Source organism: Periplaneta americana, chromosome 2 (assembly GCF_040183065.1).
Source record: "Periplaneta americana isolate PAMFEO1 chromosome 2, P.americana_PAMFEO1_priV1, whole genome shotgun sequence".
NCBI lineage: Eukaryota > Metazoa > Arthropoda > Insecta > Blattodea > Blattidae > Periplaneta > Periplaneta americana.
The window spans coordinates 67320145-67339779 of NC_091118.1; the positions used below are offsets into that span (position 1 = coordinate 67320145).

Here is a 19635-nt window from a genome sequence, read left to right on the forward strand (position 1 = left end):
ACACTGAAGATCAATAAGTTCGAGCTGTAAATCGTTAAATGTTATGTTCCGTCTTTTAGATTCCTCCATACTGAACTGTAGCAGTAGATAAGCAACGTGAAACAGTTACTGAGAATAGGCTCACACACTGCACTCCACTAGATAACTGAGTGGTCATTTCCCTCTCCTCTACCTATAGCAAATCTATGTCATTCTTACGTATCTTCCTCTCTGTTTCGGCGAGCGGTAAACAACGCTCTCCCACTCCGATGGAGTGCGCGCGCTCGTTGAGCACTGTTTGTGCAGGCCTGGACTAGAGGAACCGAAGTGTTTCATAAGCACAGCTCTTAGCCATGGTACCTACTTTGGTCCAAGGTTATATAATAAAATAACTGAAAAATACGCAAATTTAGAAAATTTTAGTAACAGAAATTTAAAAAATAGCGATAGGAACTTAATTTTTAAAGAATATATATTAATATGTATATGTATTTGTATGAGTTAAATTGTTAAAATTGAAATCGTATTTTTAAAGTTAATTTATTCCTATAATTTTTTTTCCTTGACCCACTTTGTGTCAAATAATTATCTTTGTGTTAAGTATGTGTTTAGATAATCCTTGAGCATGAGTTTTTACTCCTTCAGAGAAGAATTAAGACTGTATTTTTGTACATGTTATTTTACTAAAAATAAACAATATAACAAATCAAAGCATACTTATTTTCATATTTTTGATGGGAACAATTATTTACCACCAAATAATATACATAGCTTATGATTATTACCAGATCCGATATGGCAGGCAGGTGCAGGGAGTGCTCTCCAGAATTGTTGGCGTTGTCCTGGTTGGAAGTTCCAGCACTGGTCTGTGAGTTTGTTTTGGATGCCTTCAGATTCCGGTGCTGGGGGAATGTTGGCATCAGTTTCGGATCACAAGCTGCACAGAGGTGTTCAATACTGTTAAACTATATACATTACCTAATTACAGTTTTCGCTCTTATAGCTCAGTGATTCTCAACTTTTTCATCAAACACCTCACTCCCTTTGAATGACCTGACAAATCTTGCACCCTTTCATTTATGACTGACAAGTAGCCAATACTGTTACCCACTACAAACCATTGAAAATTATTAAGAGCAGACTTGAACTTCTTTTGGATGTTAACTTTCTTTGGACAATTCTTAAAGTTTTAGGCATTGTATCAAAACAATTCTATCGAATTAGCAATCATTATTATGACATATCGTCGGGTTAGAGTGTAAACCTGCTAACCGCCAAAAAAGAAAATTTTACAATGGAAGCAAAAAACTGAGTTTAAATTAACTTTGAAACTTTAGGACCAAATCTAAAGTAAAGATACAAATTCCACCTGTACTTTGGATTTGGTCCTAAAGTTTCAGAGTTAATTTAATCTTAGTTTTTTGCTTCCCTTGTAAAATTTTCTTTTTGGCGATTAGCAGGTTTACACTCGTAGCTTAGTATGTATAGCAGTTAACTAGCAAGTGTAAAAAAACTGTAATTTTTAATTATTATAGGGGTAGATGTGGCATTCACATGGATAATAATCTCAACTGGGACATGCAATTCACATAAACCTGCAGAAAAATATATTCTACTATCCACGTGCTAAAAGGGATGAAATGTCATCTTCCCTCTTGCTTAAAAAAGTCCCTTGTCGAGTGCCTAGTGCTAAAAGTTTATGAGTTTTCATCTTCCTGTAAGAAAACTAATGAACTCGAAAACTTTTTTCAGTTTGTTGAACAAGAATATTCAACAATTTTAAGACATATTCCAGTTTGGTGGTTGTCTGTGTTGCCAGCTCTAGAGTGTTTGCTTAAAAATTGGAAAGCTATACGATCCTATTTTCTCTCTGAAGGAGAAAAAGAAACAAATTCTTTAATATAGACTTTCATAAGAGAAGTGAACGAATAAGTTGAAAGGTCAGTTCCCCCTTTTTTTATATTATGTATTTCATGCATAACTATATGAATTTTGTTACAACAATTTTACAGCTCGAAAATAAAACAGTTCAACCTACAGATCTTTATGGGTAATTCCACCGTAACTCATATTACTATGTAACAACTCTCACCACCCATTCTTAATTATAAACTTTCTGTTTTAATTGCATATTTTCATTACCCAATAGAAAGGCTGAAAACAGATGTACACTTATTTGAGAAATCATAATTTATTAATAAAGAAAACAATTTTTAATGTACTGTCACTCACATTACAAGACAAGGACATGGATACTGTGTATGCATACACAATAATGGAAAACTCTGCTCATCTAAAAACTGGAAAGATATGTTTTTTTCTGTTGGACATCACAATATAATGGTGATCACTGGGTGAGAATATAATTCCTTTAGAATATATTTAAATTATGAAAAAATCTGCTAGATTTGTCACTCACATTACTTGGTCAGAATTACTTAGTAGAAATATTATTTTGAATTACAATTTATGCAAGAAAAGACATTACAATCTATAATTAATATGATGTAAAATGAAATGCAAAGAAAAAATCATACAATTTCTAGCATGTTAAAAAGTATATAGGCTAATACTTGTCTTAGTATAAAATTACCGATTATATTGTATAACTCAGGGCTTTGGAGTTACCAAATCTTAAAAGAATTTACTTATATCATGATATAAGATAAGAAAACTGACTTTAAAATCATTGAAATATGCATGAAAAATCAAGCTGCAATAATTGATGATAACTTGAACTTAGTTTCATAAGGAAAATAGTCTCCTACCAAAATATCCTTGTAAATAGGACGTACACAGTGTAGGCAATGGTTAAAATACAAATCCCACCTTGTCCCATAGTTTTAAAACTTTGACGAAATGTTCCACTTCTCGTGGAATGACCCTTATGGCATTTTAGAATCTCTAAATAAAATCTTGAATCTAGATTAAAAGACGAGTTTTATGGGTTTCAAGTTAATCAAAATTTGAAGAAATTAAGCAAATCGGGCTAGGAAATATTTAGAAGGGATGTTGCTAATGTTTATCAGAGGAAACTTCACTACTTAAATAAATTGATTGTTTCGAGAACTTCCCTTTTAAGAATTTCGCTGTCTTGAATTTGAAAGATGTAGTGACCTTTGATAGCCTCACAGATATTGTATATTGGAGTGCAAGAGGTCAAATGACTTTATTGTCAAATGCCTGGCATTAGAAAACAACAACAACAACATATTGTAAAGGACCACAGTATAGAAGTAAACAGTGATGAATTATACAATGAGTTTGTAGTTCTAAGAAATGTTATTGAAACTCTTAGATTTCCCAACTGACCAAAAATTAGTTCATTTCTTTAACAGAACTGCAACTCCTAATTTACCGAAAATAGTTAAATTTGTGTTGTCTGTTCCTGTCAGTAACGCACATGTAGAACAAGTATTTTCCTTAACGAAAAACTTATGGACGGATGAGAGAAACAAACCAGATGAAATCCGTGGAAAGTCAACTTCTTGTTAAAATAAACTATAATATGAGTTGTTCCGAATTCCATCAATATGGCGTATATGAGATGCAACTTCTAAAGGCCGCTGCATCAGATAAGAAGTACATCTATAAGTACCGACTTCAGCCCCATTGATTTGTACAAAGCATCATGTTCGTACTAAGGTAAACATAATTGATTTAATACTTCAGAAATTTTGAATGTAGTAGTAGTAGTTTATTTGTAGTTTATTTTAATTTGTAGTGTACTTCATTCTTAAAATGGGATACTTCGAGTTTTAAGTGTCCCGACTTTTGACTTCCTAACTCTAACAGCAGTGAACCTGTTACTCTTTTTTAGGGTTAAAGCATGCATCTCGATATTGACACAAACTGTGTAATTACCTGATGCAGATACAAGAGTATGTATGGGAGGATTGTCAAAGTATTGGTAAACAATTACAGTATTCACCATTGTGTGGTATGTACATTTTTAAACACCTAGTTCAAGAGTACAGTATCTCAATTTTTTTTTCTTCTGAAAATAAACCTTAAAATATGGGTGGGGCTTAGAGTAAATAAGTATATGTTTTGAAGTGAAATGTATTTATCAACAGTAATCTCACTAGAGGTTTTGATTTATCTAGAGAAAATCAAAACTTGAGTGGGATTTAATTGACTATTACACGATTAGAAGAAATAAATACTCTAATACAATAAAATATTAATTGACTTACTGAAATTCTATTTCACTAATGTTACCTTCACCAAAACGTTTAAACAAAGCTATTTTCAGTCGACTATCTATGCGGGAAACAAATTACGATCGCAAAGCATGTTTTATAGTACTGTAAAAAATTTGCAGTTTCAAATGGTGGCAAACAAAGAAACAAATGGTAGGAAGGTGATAAAAAGAGGAGAAAGTATATAAAGATTTGAAGAAATAAAGTACTCTAATACAATAAAATGAATATTGACTTACTAAAATTCTATTTCACTAATGTTACCTTCACCAAAATGTTTGAATGGAGCTGCCATTTTCAGTACAGTAAAGAATTTACAGTTTGAAATGTTGGCAAAGAAACAAATGCTAGAGTAGTGGTAAAAACAAACAAATGATAGGGAAGCGATAAAACTGAGAGGATAAAAAGAAAGGAGGGAGCACCCCAAGCAAATATGCTTGATATCGGTGCGAAGGATATGACGTCAAAATACACCTTCTATGCACCATAATCCTCCGTGAAATACCGCCAATCGCCAAATATTCAATTGCTAAACGGTTTAGAATGGATGTGGAGGTAACAGGAGTACTATCAGATTATTGTATCAATGTAAATTTCACTGTATATTTATTAAAAGTGTTATGGTTGTGGCATGGACTGAATATTTCATTTCCATATTCTTTCTTTTATCAAGAAGGATGTTGGCACTCCTTCATATGTTAAAGCATAGGGGGACATATCAACAGACATATTCTACAGTTGAGCCAAGCAGAATATTAGCTTATTTAAAAAAAATAACACTTGCTCAACTTGACTACACTTTTGAAATATTCACAACAACATGAAACAGTTTGTAATCGTAACAATATGAACAAAACAGCTGATAAACACACCGAAAAAAGAAATGAACTATGGGTAATTTGATGGCCATACTAGTACACCTTTTTGGTTCCACCATTTCAAGCTTATGGCTCAGGGTTGCGATAAAATTATGTGATAAGCAGCCATGATCGATTGAAAGATGTCCTTTCATACCGTTTTATTGGTCAAAAGTAGTATGACGTAGTAAAAGTGTAATAGTCTGTGAAAATAGACATGGAAATGGGTATATATTTGAACGAAAACAGAATTATATTATGGAACTATACTTTCATGTGCTGTGTTCGCAAGTTGTTCGTATAAATCATTCTACTAATGATAAGGGAATAGATGCAGGTGAATTTATTGACAACAGGATTAAAAATATAGTGATCAGACTGTTGTGGCAGCAGTGACAGCAGCAGAAGTAGTAACAACACTGAGGTTCTGATCACTGCACAGTACACTCACTATATCAGCATAATAGATACTCACGTAAGGGTGCCTCCTTGAAATAGGAGCTCTGCAGACATTCCTCGGCTGTGGCCCTCTTCTTGGGATCATACATGAACAGAAAGTTGAGCAGGCGGAGGCCAGCTGCTGACAGCCAGGGGAACCTCTGCTTCAAGTTATTGTACGGTTGCTGCTTTAGTGTGAAGCTCTGCATAACAAGAACATGCACATCAACATCCTCAAATGCTTAATCAAAGAATAAGAGATGATGTTATGATGAAAACAGTGCAGTGGTTGAAAGCAAAAGACAGAGGTAAACTAATTTTATGGAGATAATGGAGCAATGGAGGAATTAAAATGAAGAGGTAATGAATTATATGAAGAAAATGGAGTGCAATTCGTTGATACTCCAACATAATGGCATGAATATTTTCTGGAGTTACAGAAACAAGTCTTCCAACACAGTATTCATTTTTCATCTCTGTTATTTCTCTCCTAAATTCCACAATCCAACTTTTTATGACATACTAGATAATGATCCCCCCATGTATCCACAATATCCACATAAATTTCCTTGTTGGTCAAACCTAACAAAATTCGATACTTCATCACCAGAGAGAGGCTTTAGTTCCCTCCCTTCCTTGAGCCAATATGACAACAGTTGTATTTAATTAAGTTTACAGAGTTATTTTATTTTTATGAAATTAAACCCCACAGTTTTATGAGGGGCTCACAACCAGAGTGGACCAAGTCCGCTAGTTATCAGTTTGTGGATTAATATAATCTCGGATGAAGAAAACTTAGATTTATTCATTGCCATAACAAACAAAGTCCATAACTTATTTGTTACTCCACAGAGGACAGCATTTCCTATGGAAGGTGAAGGTTGCTAAGCGTAAGCCAGGAACTTTAAGGATACACTGATGTGAAATTTTGTCATTTTTGGTCAAAAATATTGATTTTTTGTTTTTATCTTTAAAAAATTGTTCATGGTGTAGAGATGTCCTCTGCCAATTTTCATGGCCATACGATCGGTCTATCACCTGTTTAGGGCCACATTTCGAAAAGGTTGCGCGCTCTGACTGGTAATGTAAATCCCCCGTCCACGCCCTCAACTCTGAATTCTGCGACGATTGTGGAAATTACGCTGTATTTCATATATTATTTATTGCACTACTGTTTGTGAAAAGACAACACACAGAAAGAATGGCCCAAACGACTCCAATCTCGGGAGATGTGTAGAACATTGTACCATCAATAATTGATTACATTTCCAGGGAAATGGCGTACACATAGGCTCAACAGTGATGTCTCTTGTTTCACCAGCAAGGTCAATGTTATGCTTTGCTCAGTCAGTGCAGAGCTTCCAAAGGAAGTGGAAACGTGAATCTAGTGTAGGTATGCCTCGTCGACGAGGAAGGTCGCTATATCAGCACGTGAATGAGTTCGTGGGGAATGATTGTTCTCCAGTAAGCAGGTTTGTCATACCGTGATATTTCGGCTCGTACAGGGCATGCTGCTATGACAGTGATGAGTGTGTGGAACCAGTGGATAGAAGAGGGTTGTACACAGAGACGAGCAGGCGCTGGACCACGTAATGTGACCACAGCACGGGATGACCGCCATCTTATCCTCTTGGCCGTGACGGACCGTACAGCTTCACCCACAATGTTGAGTAGACGTTGGAGTACTGCATCGGATGTTGATCTATCTGCCGTTGTTCGTCGCCGTCTTTTGAGGGATGGACTAGTGGCTCGCATGCCGTTGCGATGGCTTCCATTGTCCAGAAACCACCAACGTCTCAGACTATAATGGGCGTGCTGAGTAGCAAAATTTATTGTTTTCGGACAAGTCATGCTAGTCCTACTTGTCCTACAATGATGGTTGCATACATGTTAGACCCTACCGTGGTGAACACAATCTGAGAGCCTGCATTGTTGAGCAGCATAGCGGAGAAACGCTAGTGTGATAGTGTGGGCGCCATTGGATACAATATGCGATCTCACCTTCTACGTATTCAGGGCAATCTGAACAGCAATCACTACATTAGGGAGCTTTTAGAGCCCGAAGTACTGCCCCTCCTTCAGGCAACTCCACATGCCACATTTCAGCAGGACAATGACCGGCAACATGTGGCGAGGATTGTGCAAGCCTTCTTTTGAAGAACGATGGGTATCCTCTTCCCTGGCCTGCACGTTCGCCAGATATGTCGCTCATCGAACATGTCTGGGAAATGGTTGGTTGGCAATTTGTTCGTCATGGTCCTTCAGCACCGACCCTTGACTCTTTGTGGATTTGCATACAAACTGCGTGAAGGGAGATTCCCCAGGAACATATCCAGTCTCTCTTTGATTCCATGCCACAACGCTTAGAAGCTCTGATTGCAGCGCATGGAAGCTGCACACCATACTGAAATCTCACGGTCACAGATCAGGTACAGTTCTGTAATTCTAATCATTTGTATATTGTTATGTACCTAATCTGAGGTATCAATTTCATTTCAGTCACATGTATCTTTCTTGGTGTTGCAATTTCCACAAACATTTGTGCACATTAGATTTCCAATTCAGACAGTGTAGCTTCTCGACTTCTCGAAATATTTCTTCATAGGACCCAACAGATGTCACTTCAAAGGATGCTTTCCTTTGAAAAATATTCAGTTACCAAGGAGACCACAACTCTTGTCTGAAGAAAAATTCCATTTGTGGCTAGTAGCCATAACAACGTGTTTTCCATGCTTGGTTTTTGATTTGTTATACAAGAAATATTTGCAAGATTCTAACAGATTTATTGTTAGTGTTATAATAGTGTCTACAGTGATTTGTTTTCATAAGTTTACATGTTTTTTTTTCAGTCGTCACCTTTATTTACTAGTGCAGGTTAGGTGTGCACTGCATGGTAGTGTATATAAGAGTAAGTTCTGCGTATAATAAGCAACGCCTATATATCTCAAAATGCCTAGAAAATAAAAAAGATAGAGTTCTTGTTTATTATTATCATTCCAAACTTTGAAGTCAATTTTCTCCACTTTCAGTTTTTGCAAATTTTTCATTGCTAAAAATGCTACTCTTCCTACAAATTTTGTACTACATGCATGATTTTTTTTGTAGAGGTTTCTGAATGTGTTCTTAACAAAACTTACTATCAGGATTATACCTAACATTCATATTTTATTTAATATTAATTTTTCTTTATGCTCGAGTTGATTTTTTTTTTCTGTTTTTACACTTTAGTGCATAAACTATTATTTTATTTTATTTTTTAATAGAATAAAAGGAAAAATTGTATAGTAAGTTTTATTTCCGAGAGTCTGACAAGTATCTAGACAAAATTTCAGGCCAAAATATTTGAATTTGTGGGAGGAGTAGCAATTTTTGAAAAGCTAAATTTACACAATTTAAAATTACAAAATTATTAATAATTCATACATTTCTACATCAAATGAGACGAAACTTTGTACACAGACTATTTGTATACAGTAGGACAACTGTACAAAATTTCAGAGATCTACATCGAATAGTTTAGAAATTTCAAATTTCACATCAGTGTACCCTTAAGACTCAATATCTCAGAACTATTCCAGATGGACTTGGTCCACTCTGGTTGTGAACCCCTCACATGTATCTGAAATCTGACTAGTGTAATATGCAGCTAGTTGGCGATGTATGCAAAGGAGAGGGAAAAGAACTGGCCACCCTACCCTCTTATCTCCTGGCCTAGTTGCCTCATAAATGGAAATTTATAAAGTCTGAAATTCGTAGAAATTCGAAGCTTCCCATTCCTCTCCAGGCAAGAGCTAGCTTCAGTAAATTGTTTATGCATGAGTGGGAGAATCCATTCAGACAGGGAATAGAAGTATATGAGCAAGCTCTCATCTCATGGTTTGTTGCGCATAGGAAAGAAATGGAACATTTTAAACAATGAGGATCCAGCACTGAAGCTGTAACTGGACTGAATATAACTAGGCTAACACCCCCCAAAATGAAAATATTTTGATATAACTGAACAAATTTTGAAACAGTTATTACAATTTGAGGTCATAGTTTATTCCAGTTGAGCAAATAAAAGAAAGCATCCATCTTGAATCTTGCATACACTACTTTTAACACTTAAATATAAATGATTGATTAAATGGCAAACTTACTAGTGTTAATTACATAAGCACATGTGGCTTACAGCTGTTTCGGTGTATAATGTACACCATCATCAGAGACTACTAGATCTCGGCATCATCTCGACATCGCTGCCTGTTGTAGGGGTGTGTTTGCGTGTTGAAAAGTGGAGTCAAATAGTGTGTGTGTTCTGAAATTGATCTGTGTGTTGAGAATTTGATTAGGGTGTGTTTTAGTGTGTCTGTATATTTCATATTGTTCTAGTGTTACACCCCAACTGTGGCTACTAGCAACAGGCATCTATAATGAACACCGATCAAAATACCCCTCATTTCTCGTGAAAAACAACAACTGAATAGACTACAGTGGACTTTATGTTGTCAGCAAACAGCTGGATACATTAAGAAGATTGATTGATATTGTTCTAGTGTGTTGAGTTTTTGGTTTTTGGGTTGTATGTGTAGGATTTCCATATCTGTATTTATGTTATTGTATGTATGGTTAGACTAGGTCTATAGTGTTTTTTTTTTTTACATATGCCGAACACATAACTAATGCTTACCATACATACAATAACATAAATACAGACATGGAAATCCTACACATACAACCCAAAAACCAAAAACTCAACACACTAGAACAATATGAAATATACAGACACACTAAAACACACCCTAATCAAATTCTCAACACACAGATCAATTTCAGAACACACACTCTATTTGACTCCACTTTTCAACATGCAAACGCACCTCTACAACAGGCAGCGATGTAGAGATGATGCAGAGATCTAGTAGGCTCTGATGATGATGTACAGTATACACCGAAATAGCTGTAGGCCACACGTGCTTATATAATTAACACTAGTAAGTTTGACATTTAATCAATCATTTAAAAGAAAGCAGTTCAAAATAACTGACTTTTTTGGAAAATAATCATATTGAATGTAATTCTATTTCATATGTTATTAAATGCCGTTTCTATAAGTTTTTCCCCTTATGCATTTTTCCTTCAGACCCCATAAACACGTATAAATGAAGTTTTACTTATTATTAGACTGTTCAATTTGCAAGGAAATGTGTGAACTGATCTTTCCAACACATATTTGATCTTTTTTTTGTTCTCAGACCTTTTGGGTTTATATCCGTCTTGCATTTAACATCTCTTTTAGCTGCAGGCTATCAGCCTTGTCTAGGGATTAGTAAGTGGGGCTTGTGCTTCCAGGCTGGACTTGGGTGCGGGTTTGAATCTCATGTGATCTGATTACTTGGTTGGGTTTCTTCCGAGGTTTTTCCCAACTATAAGGCTAATGTCAATTAATGTGATAGCAAATCCTCAGACTTGTATCACCAAAGCACCAGTTTCATCATTATCACCAATTTTATTAATGCTAGATAACTGTGAACATGATAAATGCAATTAAATAACTAATTATTTTATTATTTTTGGGTGAAATCTTAATATTTATTGTGACTTTATTTGTATTTGAGGCTATAAAATCAACTCTTAAAATAAACTTTAAAAACTACGAACCAAAAAAAAAAAAAAAACTGAAGCATTGACCATCAGTGTATAATCAAATTATCAAAAAAATGTTACCTGTAGAGCTGGCAATGAAGAGAACTCTGGCCAAATAGCATCAGAAGGTGTTCCCAGAAGATCAACTATCAACTCCAGCTGGCCTAGCTCAGAGCGACCAGGTAGCAGGGGACGGTGTCCTAAGAGTTCCCCCAGAATGCAGCCAGCAGCCCACATGTCAACTGACGTGGTCTGAGTGCGAGCTTGAAGTAACAGTTCAGGGGCTCTGTACCACAAGGTGACCACACGGGGAGTCATGGGGCGCAAGGGCAAGCCAAACCACCGAGCCAGGCCAAAGTCAGCTGAAAAAAGACACGAGAATTATATTTATATGGTCGAGTGAAAGTGAATCGACTTTTGCAAAAAGGACATGTGAAGAGTTCGCGGGGAAAAACGATGAATGTCACAGTTTTCTTAAGGTTGATGTCATTATCTAATTCAATGGAACACTGCGAAATTTAATGTTGTTCTTATGAAAAATGGTAAAAAGGAGAATTATCACCACGAATACAGTAATCCTTTCCTTTATTTTCTATAGAAACAGCACTACATCTTGCAGATATAGACTCAATTAGATCATTATGTAATCCTTAACAGAAATGTGACATTCATCGTTTTTCCTGCGAACTCTTCTTATGTTACATTTTTGTCAAAATCGGTTTTTTCATGGCAACTGTAACTTAATGGATGGCCACGTCGATTGTTGTAAAGTAACATTTTGTTCCATGCCTCATTTCAGTATTACTGTACAATCAATACCTCGTTATCTGTAAAAAGGTAACTTGTTCTGTACTTGTGTCCTTTTTATGGAAAATGAAATATTTATTTTTGTCTTATTTCTCCGGTATTTCAAAGCAAATTTTAATCTCTCATTTGGAAGGCCGCAAATAGATGTGTGTAGTGAGTGTGAAATGTTGGGTGCCAAACTGAGATCTCCACAGCTTAATAAAATGCCAAAAGAGCAGCAGCAGCTGAGCTCATCATTCATAAATGCCAAGCAAAAAAAATTTACAGTCATACAAGAGAGTGGAAAAAATGAAGATGATGACACTGCTGTTCTTGCCTTCGACTACATGCAGAATGCACCTCTCCCATTCACTCCAGTTCTACTTACGCCAGTTGTATTTATATCCTGCATACACAACTTAAAAACTGGCACAGCAAAATTTTATCTCTGTCATGAAGGGCAAGGTCGAAAGATCCCAAATGAAGTTTGTTCTTTCCTTCTAGAATATATATAAATAATGAATTACCTCGTGATGTGAAAAATATTATCTTCTTCAGCGATGGATTTGCTCAAATTTAATGACAAACTCATGAATTTTATAAAATACAGTATATTATAAAATACTGAAAGTAACCTCAGAAGGCAATATATCGATTAACTATGATAAAAATAATCAATATTGTTCTAAGATATATTCATTATAATTAAACATTATTTCCATTCTTTATTTTACAGCATATCTGCAAAAAGGACATGTGCCACAATATATTATTTTGTATGTTGGGCCAATGGAATAATAATAATATGAGTAAATTATAACATATATCAGCTAACAAGAATATAAAGTTCCAATTTTAAGTTTCCTACCTGCCATTATGTTTTTCTTGAATATCTCAAAACATTAAATTTGTAACATGTGTCTCTTTTGCAAAAGTCGATTCAAATATGCATAGTATTAGTTTATTTTATTTATCTGTAATTCCTTTTTCTCCTAACTTCTATTTCTGAGTATTGATTGGATATTGCCTTTTTGCCTATTTCATTCCTGATTCTTGCTTACATAAATGAGGGAACTTAATCAAAAATCCATGTTTCGTCATTTAAAAACGTCTGTCCAAGTTTTATAGTGCCTATGAATGCCTATTTTAGGGATAATAGCTATTTCAGGAATAGGAGTCTATTATAACCTATTTTGAACAATATTTCGTCTTTTATAATTTTCCCTTCATTATAGAGTTCAAAGTTAAAATTGTTTTGCTAGATAACCTTGGCAGTTGATAAAGCGTCGTAAAATAACCAATTCAAAATTGTTTTATTACCAACTATTATTGTTACTTTCAGCATTCCATTATTGACGCAGCATTCTTGCAGATGTGTGTGCTCATAATGAAACAGAATGATGTTAGGTTGGGGAGTTTCTTCTTACTTTTGTACTGTCACTTTCAATCTGCTTAGTGATACCTTATGCTAACAACTTCTACAATGCCAAAAGAAAAGCATTCGAGAAGTATTTTAATGAAAGAGTGGATTGGTGGAAATAAAGGCTTCATGACATACGAAAGAATTCTTTGTTAGTACTGTAAAAAAAGGTAAGTTGTACTATATATAATATTTCTGACAATTTTTTAAGTATGAAATAGCGAAATTACATGTTCATCATGTGGAGGCAGCAGATTTCAGACTTTTTTTGCATCAACATTTAAAAATAGAAACACATTCGAATTCTATCTTCTTTTTCACATAAGATTCAGCTAGAAAAACTGAGCTGTAAATTTTATGGTTTTATTTCAGATATAAAAGTTTCATATTTTTATCACGTAAAAATTCAGATATGTAATATATGACAAGGGAATTTAACACCTTTCTTGAGTAGTTTTCTTTTCTTTTTTAAGGAAATCGGTTTAATAATTCATTTATTTTTACTAAATATTAGATTAGTCGGACTGAGAGATGACCTTAGTTTTTCACAGGCAAAATGTGGAAAGAAGTCATTTAAAGCACCAAAGAAACACACCTGCTCATTTCAAAAAAACAAAATAAGTGAAAATATTTAGAACATATATATTATATGTTGGGTTGCTTCATAATATGTCCTTCTCCAGCAAACTCCTCCCGAACATCTGAATGGGGGGATAGTTTACATCCGGGATCTTTACCGTGGAAAGACTCATCATGCCATGTTTCCATGATGGAAGAACAGTTGGAAGAAGAGCTGCTTGGCTTCAGGAAGGGAAAAAATATCTAGAGAAGAATAAAGAGTGTGTATAGTATTGTGGACCTAGAAAAGGCTTTTGACAGAGTGGATTGGAATAAATTGATGGGGATCCTAAAGAAAATAGGTGTGGATTGGAAAGAGAGAAGGCTGTTCAGTAATCTTTATATGAAACAACAATTCAAAGTCAGGATAGGAGAAGAAATGTCAGAAGGAAATGAAATTGGGAGAGTACATCAAGGATGCCCTTTATCATCTATACTGCTCAACATATACTTGGAGGATTTAGTGAATAACTGTTTTCAGAACATGGCAGGAATGATAGTAGAAGGAAGAAGAATAAATTGTGTAAGATTTGCTGATGGTAGGGCGTTGTTAGCAGAAGCAAAGATGATACTAAGGGATATGTTACTGGAGCTAAATGACAGCTGTGAGCAATATGGGATGAAGATAAATGCAAACAAGATGAACACTATGATCGTAGGAAGAAAAATAAAGGTAAACTTGCGAATTCTAAAAGAGGCAGTAGAGCAAGTGGACAGCTTCAAATACTTGGTGTGTATTATAAGCAGTAACATGAGCTGCTGCCAAGAAGTCAAAAGGAGGATAGCAATGACAGAGAAAGCTTTTAATAGAAAACGGAGCATCATCTACGGACCTCCGGAAAAAGAACTAAGGAAGAGACTAGTGAAGTGCTTTGTGTGGAGTGTGGCATTGTATGGGGCAGAAATATGGACATTACAACGAAGTGAAGAGAAATGAATAGAAGCATTTGAAATGTGGATATGGAGAAGAATGGAACGTGTGAAGTGGACAAACAGAATAAGAAATGAAGTTGTGTTGGAAAGAGTGGGTGAAGAAAGGATGATGCTGAAACTGATGAGAAAGAGGAAAAGAAATTGGTTGGGTCACTGGCTGAGAAGAAATTGCCTACTGAAGGATGCACTGGAAGGAATGGTGAATGGGAGAAGAGTTTGGGGCAGAAGAAGATATCAGGTGATAGACGACATTAAGATATATGGATCATATGAGGAGACAAAGAGAAAGGCAGAAAATAGGAAAGACTGGAGAAAGCTGGGATTGTAGTGAAAGACCTGCCCTTGGACAGAACACAGAATTAATGAATTAAGGAATATCAACATCGGATTCTAATTTAATAACTTTAGCTGCAGTATTACTGAGCACATCCTGGACATCTAGGAAACAGAGCAAAATTTTATAATAGCCATTCTGTGAGTCATTAAATATAATATACTTATGACACCATCTTATTATCGCAGATTTCAAAGGATATACTCGGAATTGAGTCCCATATTCCTTACTGACTTATGTACTTACCTATTTTTACACAGCCCTTGTCCGTCATGAGCAAGTTGGATACCTTGAGGTCACGATGCACGATGAAGTTGCGGTGCAGATATCGCAAGCCACGCAACACCTGCAGCATGATGCACTTGACCTGTGATTCAGAGAATGGAGCCTGCATATTGTCCAGCAGGCTGGCTAGATCCTGTTCACAGTACTCCATTGCCAGGAAGATGCTGCAAGCCAAAAGAATAATAAATTGGTATCATATGGATCATAGTGATTTTCTCATTAAACATTCTATAACAACTCAGTTGTTTATCATATACCAATGACATTTCTGTTCATAATTCAAGTTCTTGAACTATCATTCTAGTGACATACACAAATGAAATCATTTATGTTGTTGTCCAATAATGATAAGTAGGGGACGGATGTTGATGGCCAAAAATCTACTTAAAATGATAATTAAAATGCCCTTAAACTAATGGAAAAATGACATATAATTAAAAGAAAATGACATTTAAATATTATTCAAACTACTCGCACCACAACTTCTTAAAAATTAGTCACTTTGTTTCAATGACTGCCCTGCAAATCTCGGAGAGAAGTGGCAACTTCCTGGAATTTGGCTAAGATAAAGAAAAAGGCATGCAAAAAAATGAAGGTTTTAAGGGAAAACTATAGATTGTAATGAGGGTTTACAATGTGCTTCAATCGGTGGTGGTCCATGTCAGTGCCTTCATTCTCCATCTGCTCCTCCTGTTCTTCACTTTTGTTACCAGGTCTTCCAGATGTGGGGAGTGTGAATAACGAAACAAATTGTAAGTGCAGCTTGCATTCTTGTAATCTTTGTGTTAAAAATACAAATAAGTTTCTTCCCTTCCAAACTTAAATTCTAAAGACACCCTCGTACCGACAAAACTACAGTACCGGTCAAAGCCCTCACTTAAGCTAAGCTGTTGTCAAGCATTTTATATTACTTCCGTTGTGAGAGGTGAAGCCTGGAATGAGGAATGGTCTTTAGAGTTTGTTTCAAACTATAAAACTTAAACTTGACTGTTATTCACTTAAACAGTAGGTAATTACTACTGATCTATTTGCTTAGAAAAAGATTTAACAGACCTATCGGAAAGAAGAAAGTAAAATGCATTCCAAATGACCTAAAAGTTCTTCAAAGTACCTAAAAATGGCCAAAAAATGCAAAAAATATATAAAAATGACCTATTAGTTCAAAAACTTCGAAAAATGCAAAAAAATGCAATATAAGAAATTAATTTTTTATGTTGATATTAATATAGAAATGATTTCTATATTAATAGGCATCGTCCTAATGTGAAAAATAAGATGACTTTTCATCAACATCTGCCCCTAATGATAAGACTTAATTAGTTTGCACCTTTTTCCCTTGCTTTCCAATACAGACTCAATATTTCATGGTTTAGCTGTCTAGTTTTTGGCAAATTAGGAGATGGTTTCTGCTGAGAATTTGTCCTGTCTCTTTGCATATTGTGCATCTTGGGTCTTCTACATAACCCATTTTATGGACATTTTCGCTCAAGCAGTGAAGGCCACCAAAGAGACTAATATAAATTAGAGTAAAATATGAGATTGCAAATGAGTATGTGAATAGATTTTTCCTTCTACTTTTTAATTTATCATTTTCTATGTTTCCATATTTTATTAATTTTAAAAATGAAACTTCGCTAATTCTGGAGGATGACCACTCCACAATTTTCGAACTATTTTTTTTTCCCAAACGACGATTTTATGCTCGACTTTCGAAAGGTTATACAAAAAAAATTTCGGAAACAACTGTAACCTAACATAACCTATCACAACCCAAACTAACCTAATCTAATTCAAGCTTTCAAACATATTCATGGTTACTAGATGTATTATATATCAAATAATGTAGAATAAGTGTGCAAAATTTGAAGAAAATACATTAAGTAGTAGTTAAGTTATTTAATATTTTGTAAAAAGAGCAACCGCTACTGTATGAAGTTTCTCAACGTTTAAAAACTAAAAATGGGATTTTTTAAAACTAAAATGACAAATTTTCAACTAGGTATACCTTTGTAACTGTTTTTTTAGGAATGCTTTTTTATTTATTTATTTAACCTGGTAGAGATAAGGCCATCAGGCCTTCTCTTCCCTTCTACCAGAGGATTACAACTACAATATTAAGAATACAATAATATTAAATTTACAAATACAATAAAAATCAAAGTACTAAAAGATTAACTGATTAATAAAAGCTAGACAGTTTATTGTAAAAGTTAAGAAGAGAGAAGCATTTCTTTTATTGATTAAGTAAAAATTAAACCTACTCTACGCAGTAAGAATATGCTTAATAAGTTTGCTTTTGAACGCTACTAAATTCCTACAGTTTCTGATGTCACTGGGTAGAGTATTCCACATGCGCGATAGGGAGATTGTGCATGATGATGAATACGATGATGTCTTATGTGTTGGTATGGCTAGTATGCGGCTATTTTGCGTGCGTGTGAAGAGATTATGATATGATGACAGGTAACTGAAACGGGAGGCTTTTATGTTTTTTTTTTGGGTTATTTTACGACGCTGTGTCAACATCTAGGTTATTTAGCGTCTGAATGATATGAAGGTGATAATGCCGGTGAAATGAGTCCGGGGTCCAGCACCGAAAGTTACCCAGCATTTGCTCGTATTGGGTTGAGGGAAAACCCCGGAAAAAACCTCAACCAGGTAACTTGCCCCGACCGGGATTCGAACCCGGTTTTGCAGCCAGACACACTGACTGTTACTCCACAGGTGTGGACGGCTTTTATGTATATAATTTAAATAATAGTTCAAGAAGTTCAAGAAAATAAACTATAAAAGTAAATATATTCACAGACTGATGGAAATGAATTGTGCAAACAATGTACAACATAATGAGGAAATATGTGTCAACTTTGTGAATTTTCAAATTTTTCTGCAACTGTAACTTTTTCTTCCCAGCTCCTTTAAAAGTAATAAACAGAGGTTTTGCTGTATTAAATTCGCAACCATAAATAAATGTGTCTCAATTTACAAGTCGTGAGAAATTTACTCATTCAACATCATTCATCCATACCTTTCAAGGCTCCTTCCAACTACAACTTCTTTCAGGTGAACTATGTTTTCATGGCGACAGCTGAGGAGAACAGAAATTTCTCGAAGTCCACTAACAGGCAAGCCATCCTTCTCATGTTCCATGCGCACTTTCTTCAGTGCTACCACTTTGTCTGTCTTGGTATCTCGTGCACGATCTGAAATGTACCATTCAGTTCATAAAATTCATACATAAAAATCAAAATAATTTTGAATTGTATTTTCATAGTTATGAAACAAAAGGTATGAATTCTTTAAGACTGTCTGAACCAAAATGCAACACTGCTACAGTATTTAACATAGTAGTAATTTAGGCCCAAGAATATATAACAAATTTATATTTCAATATCCTAATCTTGTCAATTCTAATAGTTCTAGTATTACATTAAAAAAGTTATGTATGGATATTATAAAAATTGAAAAATTGTAAATTTAAATTTATATATTCTTATTGCGTAGTAGACATAAGTCAAATTGTATTATATACTTCTTAATTTCAATTCAGAAATCCGTCCCTGAGCACGAGTTCTGCTCTTTAAGGGTCGAGCTAAAGTTTTTTTGTTTATATTATATTTTGTTACAATTATTAGCAAACAAATAAATAAATAAATAAATAAATAAATAAATAAATAAATAAATAAATATGTACATAGCAAAGATATACCAACATAAAAAACATTATATCACAAATTATTACAGAACCGCACATGATATGAATTTATACATTAAGGAGAAATTATAAAATGTGATTCAGAATTATACAGCAGTGTTAATAGTTCACAACTCACAAGGGAATATAGTAAACTGTAAACACAACAACATTTTACTTAAACCCATATGAAGTTGTAGCATTTGATGAGCAGACTCCAACATACTTATATTAGCTCTCAGTCTTTGAAAAAACTAAACTTAAAACAGCACCTGTCACTATCACACAGGAAAGGTGGAAGATTCACAGTTAGTTTAGGGCCTTGGATTGACACCTGTATGACTGTGTTAAAAAAAATAAGAGAAAATTCTTAAGGCATTTCAAACTCCTGCATAGGAAAGACCCATTCTCATGAAACATGCTGACAGTGCCCTAAAGATGGCATTGTGTGATTAGGCAGCGCC

The 19635-nt window shown here is 34.8% G+C and overlaps 1 protein-coding gene across 3 annotated transcripts in view; it reads right to left on the reverse strand.

Moving 5' to 3' along the window:
* Positions 1 to 19635, reverse strand: part of Cdc2rk (cyclin-dependent kinase 10) — a 51543-nt gene that overhangs the window by 7544 nt on the left and 24364 nt on the right. For all 3 annotated transcript variants that reach the window (XM_069817919.1, XM_069817918.1, XM_069817920.1), the window contains 5 exons: positions 18506 to 18680; positions 15439 to 15641; positions 11183 to 11463; positions 5514 to 5679; positions 765 to 916 (listed from right to left, as the gene is read on the reverse strand). In XM_069817919.1, the coding sequence (XP_069674020.1) occupies positions 765 to 916; positions 5514 to 5679; positions 11183 to 11463; positions 15439 to 15641; positions 18506 to 18680 (977 nt within the window). The remainder of the gene's footprint in view (positions 1 to 764; positions 917 to 5513; positions 5680 to 11182; positions 11464 to 15438; positions 15642 to 18505; positions 18681 to 19635) is intronic.